Source organism: Fukomys damarensis, unplaced genomic scaffold, assembly GCF_012274545.1.
Source record: "Fukomys damarensis isolate Sample0158 unplaced genomic scaffold, DMR_v1.0_HiC HiC_scaffold_14, whole genome shotgun sequence".
Classification (NCBI taxonomy): domain Eukaryota; kingdom Metazoa; phylum Chordata; class Mammalia; order Rodentia; family Bathyergidae; genus Fukomys; species Fukomys damarensis.
The window spans coordinates 51,038,642-51,049,224 of record NW_022900926.1 but is presented as its reverse complement, the minus strand read 5'-3'; the positions used below and the strand labels follow the sequence as shown (position 1 = coordinate 51,049,224).

Sequence of the window (10,583 nt, the reverse complement as noted above, 5' to 3'; positions counted from 1 at the left end):
AAAAAAAAAAAAAAAAAGAAGTAGTAGGGCCTATCTGGCTGTGTGGTACATGCCTGCAATCTCAGCACTCTGGGAGCCTGAGGCAGGAGAAAATTTTGATAGTGATGACCACTTTGGCCACTTCCAGCTGTTCCCTACTGTTTGAAGTATTTCTGAGTTTTGCTATTAGAAAAACAGGATGGCCTTATATGTCCCACCTCCATCCTTTTCAGGGGATCCACAGCACCCTATCAAAACCTTCCTTCCCACTGCTGGGGAACCTGCTGCTCATCAGCCAGGCCTCCTCTTCCTCCTTTTCTTATGTATTCTTCAAAGATACATGTGAATCAAGGTAGGGGACAGTGGGACAGAAGGACCAAATTTAAACTCATTGGGCCATTATGAATTCAACCGAGACTAATAACAAGCTGGGGGAGGGGGCGGTAGGTCGGTGGAGAGAGCACACCTTCTCCTGTGCAGCCGGAGCTCTGTGGCTCCCAGGACATTGCAGTCCTAGGACACAGGAGAGCTAAGAGCAAAATGACTTAGTTCCAGCTTCTGCTGTCTGTGCAGCCTACCAATCAAATCCTGTCAGCTTGAGTTATATAAACTCTATTTATGTTATTTTGGTTATGCCTAAGATTTTTAATACGATGTGTTGCTTTTTGGTATGAATCTATCATAAACTGGACTTTGGATTGGTGCTCAGTAATCTTTCACTTTATATATGTGCATTTTATCTATATGTTTTATATATACTTATAAATAAATAGAATTGACATAATCATGATATTCACTATATTACATATATGTACCACATTATAGATATTATATCACATAATAAACTGTTAGAAATAATAATAAGACATCTATAAAGGCAAAAGCAGCAAAATAACTTATCTGAATATTCTTGCCTATGTGACTGTTTTGAAACAATTACCTGTGTAAAGAAATGTATTGGTGTGTCCTCCCACCACAATGTCCACACCCTTCACTTTCTGAGCAATGAGTTTATCCATCTCAAATCCAGAGTGTCCCAGTGCAATAATTTTGTTCACATTTAGAGTTTTTAGCTTGTCTACTTCAGGTTGTAGCGCAGTGATTTCATCTTCAAATACTAAATTTGTTCCTAAGAAACAACATAAATAAAATAATTTATTAATAATTTATTGTATTGCTTATTATACATGCTAATATATCAGGAATAAACCTTAATTTATTAAAGCTGTTTTTTCTTATTTTTATTTTGGTTTTTTGAGACAGGGTCTCACTATGTAGTTGAGACTGACCTGGAACTCACTATGTAGCCCAGGCTGGTCTCCAACTCACAGCGATCCTCCTGCCTCAACCTCCTGAGTGCTGAGATTACAGGCATGCACCACCATGCCTGGATATTAAAGCTGTTTAATTACTAAGACCAAAACATATTTATAATTAAATATAAAATCTAGGAAGCCCAAAAAATTCAAATCAATAACCTCAGTCATATTCACTTGAAGTTGCACTAGTTTAAGGTTATAGATAATATTTTACTTTAACTCAATCTCAAACTATGAGGAGACTTCAGATATGGCTTGTTTTTTAATCTCTTTTTATATTTAGACTTCCACAGTAACAATGTAGAAAATGCCCGAAAATATAAACATGATATACAAAGGAGTACTAGTAATTCCAAGGCTTTGTTTGAAAACATGGGATAATTAGTCTGCAAACCTAGAAGAACCAGCAAGTAGTACTTGAATGCCAATTTTAACATGTCAGTTGATAACTCTGTGTGTTAGTGAGCTTTCTCAGCCCTGAGACAAAATACTTGACACCTAAAACTTAAAGGAGAAGTTTTGTTTGGCTCAGTTTCCAGTTGGTTCAGGTCATGGACAGCTGCCTCTAAAGTAGCAACAGCACAGTGCAAGGGTAAGGCAGAGGAATGCTGCTCACTCCACGGCAGTAAGGAGGCAGCAAGAGCGGGAACAAGAATACACACTTCTAGGTCATATCCCCAGTGAGCCACTGCTTCCAACAAGGCCCAACTCCTGAACACAGGAGCCTTCTAGGGGACATTTTAGATCTAAACTGTAACACTTCGTTTGCTTGACAGTAATGTCAGGATTGAGCTCTGCATCTAAACACTGCTGGTACCAGAAGCGTGTAAGCTTTTCACTGGCTGCCTGCTCCCTCGCCCAGTGGTAATCACTGATCACCTGTTGGTATTCACTGGCAAGCATGGGTCTGGATATCCTGCCAGGTGGTGGGTGAATAAGTACCATCTGTTGTCACCAGTCCCTGTAGCAAACCCTGAAATTTTATGAATTTAACTGGCACAAAGGTAACTGCCAATACAGAGGCACGCTGCTCTGAAGTCACATCTAATACTGTGCCACAAAGCAGTCTCCAGTTGATTCAGACTCCTTTACACTAATTTCTAAGAACTAGCCACAAATGAGAATGGTAAAATATGAACAAAATCTCCTAACTTTCAAAATGCAAGAGTCTGCAAATTCATTTGAAAAGTACAAATGCCTCCATAGAACAGCAAAAACTCACCCAGTGACAGTGAGGTCAGGGCTCTCTGTGTGCTTTGCTGGGAGAACTCTTGAGTCCTGTCAGCTCCACATGAGAAAATTATCATGGGGGGCAAATAGCACAGCTGACATCACAGCCAAGGAGGCTGCAGACTCACAGCCTGGATGTCGGCACCACACAAATGGGGTGGACTAGCCCTGTTGCCAGTAACTTACAGGCAACATTTAAAAATCAAAAGCTGCCAACAGCTTTGCCACTATAATCTATGAAGAGAGCCTCAAGGGTAATCTGTGTCTTGTTCACCACCCCAAGAAGCCTCAGGCTTTGAATCAGCCTAAACATCGAGTTTCCTTTGCAATAGCCTTTCCCTTCTATATTTTTTAATTAAATGTCTATCTTATTGGTACATGTTTGCAGTACACAGTTACATTCACTGTGTGGAGTTGGTACATGCACAGAACACATCTTCATTTTCTTTTTAATCCCCTTCTGTTCTCCTCCTTTCCTCCCTCCATCTCTTGCTCTCTTTCCCTTTTGATAAATATCTAAGTTCCTACTTCTTATTATCTTTTATTTTGCTCTGTATTTATATTTTGGATTTCTCATATAAACCATTTGATAGTTAAGCTTGTGTGTCTGATTTATCTCTCCTTTTGCCACACCTATACTTAGCCCTGCTGCTTAATCCTTCCCCACAGTACTCACCATCTTCTGACCAATCAATCCTGACCAATCAGGAAAGCTCCAGTGACAAGACTTTTGGCTGGTATCCCTGGTGCACAGAAAAATGCCCAGCACAGAGATAGATCCTCGAGGAAATGAGTAAGTGTGGAGGGAGCTATCATCCTCTATTTCTGGTAGACTGTCAAGAAGGAATGAAAACATTCTGAAAAATTCCTATGAGGATAAAAGAATGCATTCTCCTAATACATGAGAAACCTCATGGCAACAGGCATGGTGGCGCACACCTGTAGTCTCAGCACTCAGGAGGATGAGGCAGGAAGATTGCTGGGAGTTTGAGAACAGCTTGGGCTACACAGGGAGTTCCTGTCTCAAAACCAAACAAGCAGAACAAAGAAAAACAAACTAGAAAGGAAGCCTCACAAGACTAGGCATCACATACATAGAAAGCATGAAATATATTTCAGGATTATGATGAGGAGACTTATAAAATCACGGGAATTTCATTATTGGATATAATAAATTATATGTGCTAGAAATAGAAGTTATACACTTGTAGTGCCTGGGGTACAAAGACTAAAAAAATTGGCTTGATTAGGGACCAGAGATGTAGAGAAATAGTATACACCAGTTTTTACATCCAACTTTAGTGTATCAAATTAAAGGCACTCTATGTCACAAAGAAGTGCACTGAGCAGAAGAGGTAATGTCTTAAAGAAGTAACTGAGAAAAATATAGAATCCAGCAGACTGGGTCCATCGGTGTCACCCTAAATACACCATTTGTCCAGTTCTTCCTACTTTTGCTTACAGTCCATACAAATAATGCCAAACTCTGACTAAGTGCCTGTATTTTCAAGGCACACATGCTGTAAAAGTAAAGAATACCTGGATTTGAGAGAAAAGGGGTTTCTTTTGAAGTGTATCCAACAATTCCCACAACTTCGTCACCAACAGAAATAATTTTATATGGCAAATAAAGTCCTGATATTTGAGAAGCTAGAGGTCCCTTTGCCTTAATGTTTGCACTCAGAATTGGGAATGTGGCCTCTTTGAGGAGTGGATCGATCAGTCCTTCTACACCATTATCAAATTCGTGATTTCCCAGTGCCTAGATAAAAAGGAAAAGAGAAAAAAGAATTAGGTACTCTGGAATTTCCAACAAAATTATACTTTAAACAACGTTTTATTAGGCCAGTGACTCACCCAGTTGGCTAAGCTCTATCAGACACGTCTCATGGCCTGGTGTCTTTTTCATCTCCAGAGATTTTACTTTGGGACTTGGGCTGGATCCAGGGACATGAAGTTCATAAGTTGGTTGAGCATCATTATCTCAAGTCTCAGGCCCCTAGTGAAGCCTAGGTTCACCGGAGAGCTGCTCAGAGCTGCTGTCCCACTCTCTCCAGCTCTGAGGCTGGCTCCAGAGCCCAACTTTACTTGGCTTAGCCATTTCATGCTCTAGTTTTCCCCATAAACTCACATACCTAATCACTGAACTCACCATCTTCATGGAGGAACCATTAAAATCAACAGGAATTTAACAAAAGTGAATGCACTGTTAGCAAAGACCAGAGGCCTCCCTCCTCATAGCATTTCTTGGTTATTATTCCCTGGATTCCCACGATTATTTCTAAGGACAGTCACAGTCTTTTAATTCTTCTGGGAAAATAAAGAAGGGAAAGGAGCTGGTGTGCCCACATTTTACAGGGTGGCATTTTTCTTCAGTCAGCCCTGGGCCACTCCTAGCAGTCTCTCATGAAAAAGAACCTCATAAATGATGGGGAGACTTTCACAGCTTCTGGATGCACTCTGAGCTCAGGGCTCCATCCAGCTTCAGCAGTGTGACTCTCTCACACCAAGAAGTCACACTTATAAATACAACATGCTGGCTGCTTTCCCAAGAAAACCTTCTATCCTTCCTCCATTGTCTCCTGGACACATCCACCTTTTTTTGTCATACCGGGGATCGAACTCAGGTCCCCGCGCTTGCCAGGCAGGCGGTGGAACCACTGAGCTAAATCCCTGGCCCATATCTACGTCTTCTAAGCACTGATAATTTGCTCTGGCTGCCCAGACTATTTTGCTTATTTTGTATTAACACCAGTCAATCTCAGACTTCTAAATGAATAAGCATCCATATTTGTGTCACTTTGTGGGTTGTCTGGGACAGCCTGGGGCACTGGCTCAACGAGAGCCACAATGTATTTTAGCCTCAGCCCTTCCTTCCTAGCACATTCTACACTCTGCCATGACATGTATATAGGATTACTCCTTTGTCTGTCTCCTGGCTAGGACGGGTGTTTCTGAGCCCCATGTCCTGCCACCTCCTTCCCTCTCAGCAGCCCCCTTACCTGGCACACAGGCATTCACTGAGCACCTATGATCAGGGCAGGGCTGTGGAGGTGTCCTCAGGTGCATACACTCAAGCAGAGAAAGCCACGTGACCCCTGAACATGCCCACATACCTGTCTCCCCACTCAATTCAGATTTCCTGATCTTGCCTTTTCCCCCTTCTCTGGTGATACACACATTTTCACTTCTTCCTCTTATCTAATTAACTTCCTCCCCAAAGGGTGATCTACTCTTAAGGGGTTTCCCACTCTCAGGTCATGTGTTTTCTTCTATTTTAGAATGGCAAAGTTTCTTCCTGTGGTGAAACAAGTTTCCTTTATGATTCTACAATAACTGTCTTGCTTAACTGTAAATGTTTTGTTGTAGTGAATCTTTCTACAGCTCTTATATAAACGATTATCCAATTTGTCAGTGACATTCTATTCCTAGTATTTGATGACAGCAGAAGTTATACTTTTCCTTATTGCTGTTTAATGTCTTCCCCCCTCTACCCCAACTTTAATACAGTGGTACCTTGGTTCATGAATTTAATTATTTCCATGATTCTGGTCATAAACCAAATTGGATGAGAATGGAATCAAATGACCCTATGGATAAATTCAGTTCTGTTCTTGTCCAATTCATTTTGCAACCAGAATTGTGGAAGGAATTGAGTTCATGAATTGAAGTGCCAATACGTAAGCCCCTGAAAATAGTGATTTTGACTGTTTTTCTGTTTTGGTACTGGTGATCGAACTTGGGACCTTGCCTTTATGAGACAGGAGGCAGCACCATTGTGCTGAATCCCTGGCCCAATTTTGACTTTTTTTTAGCTTCTTTATTCCCATGGGGAAAGGAGCCCTGATCCATGGTGCTCAATGCTGTGGACAGGCTGATGAAATGATCTTATTCACACTCACACCTTCAATTCCAAACTTGAAATAGCCAGCCTGACATTGCTCCTGACCTCTGGTTCGATCTGTCAGCTGCCTTGTTCAGATTTCCTTTCAGAAGCTCCAGAATACCCCAAGTTTAGCGTGCTCAAATCTCATTCCTCTCCATGTTTTGCCAGCTGGACCCACAGTGCCACCATGTTTTCAGCCAATAATGCTGGAAACTCTAAGCAGCTGAATGCTTCCACTCTTACCTCTCCATCACTGTCCAGCAGCATTGCTCCCCTTCCCCTCAGTGCTCCATCTTCCTGCTACTACCTTAATGCAGGGAATGACTACTCCCATGGATGAATAAAATGGCTTCCTAACAGGCTTTCAGCGATCTCCTCCCCTTCCTGAAGCCTCTGTCTATATTGCCACCAGACTAATTTTTCCTAAAATGCAAATCCAGCCTTGTCACTCTCCACTGAAATGTCCTAGAGAAGCACTGCCTTCTTGATAAAATCCAACATCCTCAATAGGGCCTACAAGGCTCTTCGAGGTAGGTCTCACCTTGCTCTCCAGCCTTGTTCTGACACCTACCCCTCAGGAACGCAGCCACGATGCAATGCAGGCTGTATCACTTGTGAGAAGAGGTGACTGGCGCATGTTTCTACACTGCAGTTCCCTTTACAATGTCAGTGAATGAATAATCAAAAGTGGCAATTAAAATAAGTCAACATTTACTAAGTACTTGCTGCATGCCAGCCCTGTGAAAAGTGATTTGGCTGGGGACAGATCCACCGTTGAGCTCTTGCCCAGCATGCACAAGGCCCTGAGTTTAATTCCCAGCACCAGGGAAAAAAAAGATTTTGTGTAGAAAATCTAGTTTTGCACTATTGGTTACTATGCTTATTTTACAGATGAAAATAATGAGACTTTCAGAAGTTTTATAAAGGAACTGTTGAAAGTCATATAATTGGTGAGTAGCAGACACAGGCTAGAACCACTTCTACTAGACTCCAAGTTTTTTTGTTTTTTTTTTCGTACTGGGGATCGAACTAAGGTCCTTGTGCTTTCGAGGCAGGCACTGGAACCACTGAACTAAATCCCCAGCCCTAGGCTTCAAGTTTTAACCTTTATGCTTGGCTATAAAAAAGTTTGCATAAGGCCCAGCCAATAAGCAATCACTAAAATAAAACTTCTAACTGCTCCCACCATGCTGTCACACCTCTTTGTCCCTTTCTATGTGACATATAAATAGCACACAGACAGAACAGGATATCATTTCTTCATGTCGTGCTTTTAATTCCTTACTCAACTAATGGCCTTTGCTCCTGAAATCTGGTGATCACTCTAGGAAAGACTTGCCAAGAACCCGCCACTGGGCTCCTGCCTGAGTTACATGCCCTTCATCGCCCTGATGGCTCTCACCCTCCCCCAGGTGGTCAGCTCCTTCTGATGCACAGCAGTCTGGAGTGCAGCAGGGAGCAGTGTTGAATGAATAAATGATGATGAGAAAGACCACTGACAAGTAGCTTTCCTTTATCCTATAAACAGCTAATTTCCTACAAAAAGGCAGAAAATTTCCTTTGTAAATATTTATTGTCCAGACACTCACATTTTCATTTCTCCACTTTGACTTCACCCTGCCTGCTTTTCTTCGTCTAGCACTTATCAGAATCTGATGACCCATAAGTGCTTAAGAAGGGCGGTGCTGCCACTCACCTCTGGCACCCAGCTCCCCCGCTCTGCTGGAATACAGCAGGCACTCACAGACTGTGCTAAATAGATGGATATTATTTATTCATTGCTATTATTTTTCTTAACATGAAGCTATCTCAGGAAGACTTCCCAGAAGAACAGGGAGTTATAGAAGATGGAACAGCAAAACAGAACAGATGCAGTCACCCCTCACTATGCATGAGGGGATTTTCCCAGGACCCCTTAGGACACTAAAATCCCTCATATATTATTCTGTTATACAAACTGATGAAATATTTGCATATGAATTATATATCCTTCTGTAATCTTTCAATCACCTCTAGATTACTTATATTATTACCTAATATAATGTAAAGGCTATGTAATAGTTATTATAACATATAGTTTAAGGCATAAGGCCAAGAAAAATGTCTATGCCAGGCATGGTGGCACATACATGTAATCCCAGCTACTCAGGAGACAGATGCAGCAGAATTAGAAGTTCAAGGCCAGCTACGCAAATGAGTGAGATCTTGTTTTAATATAAAGGATAATTTTTTAAAAAGGCTGAAGATGTAGCTCAGTGGTAGAGCTACAGTATACGCAGACTCTGGATTCAATCCCTACTACTTTTTTTTTTTCAAAGGAAGGAACACATTTAGTACAAACACATTTTTCCCCCCAAATAATTCTGATACCCTGCTGGCTGAACCTATGAATTTGGGACCCACAGTAGAAAGGTACAATGAGAACTGCTCAGAACCCTAGCCAAAGCAACTTTATCTTGTAGTGGCCCCTGTTTAATGTCCAGTGGGCCCCTGCCAGGTGCTATGGCTGTGACCAGACTGCAGCACAGGGCCCCCACCCCCGCAGCAAGACAGTACTTGCGGAGACTGGTGGAGTTCCTAATAAAGATGTGATGTGAGCAGGGTATGCACAGCTTTTCCCAAGGACTCTTCTTGCTTTGGATCTGTTTGTTATTTTAATTAAAGCCCTATAAAATCAGTAGCTTTGAAAAAACAGGTTGTTGACTTAGCACTGCAGCCTTCAAGTCATCCACTGCCCTGTAAGCAACTCCGAGTCATGTACTTGCCAACTTGGACTCATCTGAGTCGTTTTTTGGACTGTTGGCTCCTTCTCAGTTTGGAAGCAGATGTTTCTTTTACATCCTTCTGGGAAATGTATACAAGATCTGGCACCTGAACAGGGATCCAGCAGATCCAAAGAGGATTCAGGGAAGAGGATGTGTGGGGGAAATCCCAGGGTGGCCATCCTCCCCCATGTGGTATGGGGTGATGCATCTCCTTCATGAGTGTGGTCTACAGTGTGAGCCTGGGATACCCTGAAAACACCTGATGGACTGGAGACACTGCAGTGCCTGAAGGTGGTCCTTGTGGGAAGGGAGTGCAGCAGAGTGGTAGCCACCGTGCACCGCCCCCTTATAGGGGCAACAAGATATGCTCCAGAGGCTGAGGTGTCTGCCTAGCCCTGATTTGTTCTTTCTGATTTTTGCTTGTAGTAAGATACGCTGGCTAGCTGGAGATTTAGCTCAGTGGTGCTATACTTGCCTTGCAAGTGCAAGGTCCTGAGTTCCACCCCCAGTACAAAGAAAAAAGATATCTTTGCTATTCAAGGCTACTTGGAAGCCTGTTAGTCAGCCAGCCTTAATTAGAACATAAAATCTGTGAGCTAACTCAGAAAATGTACCAGGAGCATTTTAAAATCCAAGCACCTATGGAATTTATGACAGAAGGGGACCAGTAAATAGGACAGAGTTGGAAATATATATAAAAAGTTATGAGTATGAGGATATTTTTGGTAAGGAAGGATTTTGTATGGTAATATTTTGCTCTCTCAGAATGAAAGAAAAGAAAAGAAAGAGAACAAAAGCAGAAAGCTAAAATAAATCTCAAAAAGGCCAGAGTAAGCTGAGAAAGTTTCATAGAGGATGAGGCTTAGGAAAGAGTATCTAGAATGCCTAAAAACTACTCCATCTCGGACTCCTCGTTGCTCAAGTGTGGCTCAAAAGGATATGATACTGACTCAACTTTCACACACTTCCTCTCCAACATGAGACCATATATGGGTAACAATCAGAGCAGCATTCTGGTGACTTAGGACAATGTAATGATTGATTGTCCGAGAAACTCTCACAAGGAAAAGAGAGGAACATAGGTGAAGCAGGAAAGTTGTGAATATCTTGATGCAGTCATTTGTGTCAGTACTACCAAGAGGTAAACAGAGCCAGGAAAGGGAAGAGCTCTTTGTGTAAGTACTTGATGACTATCACACAGATCTCTGCCATTTCTTCCGGAGCCAACTTGAGCCTAATCTAACATATCTATCACGGAAGAATATGGAGATGTTCACAGGTAAAGAAGACCAAGCCGGGGTTGGGGATTTAGCTCAGTAATTCTACCCCCTGCCTCAAAAGTGCAAAGTCCCAAGCTTGATCCCTGGTACCAAAAAAAAAAAAAAAAAAAAAAAAAAAAAAAAA

General features: G+C 42.0%; 1 protein-coding gene across 1 annotated transcript in view; it reads right to left on the bottom strand.

Moving 5' to 3' along the window:
* Nt5e (5'-nucleotidase ecto) overlaps positions 1–10,583 on the bottom strand; it is a gene marked incomplete at its 5' end in the record, with an annotated part of 63,298 nt that overhangs the window by 22,755 nt on the left and 29,960 nt on the right. Inside the window, 2 exons of the mRNA XM_010641312.1 lie at positions 920–1,108; positions 4,068–4,290. Coding sequence (XP_010639614.1) covers positions 920–1,108; positions 4,068–4,290 — 412 coding nt within the window. The remainder of the gene's footprint in view (positions 1–919; positions 1,109–4,067; positions 4,291–10,583) is intronic.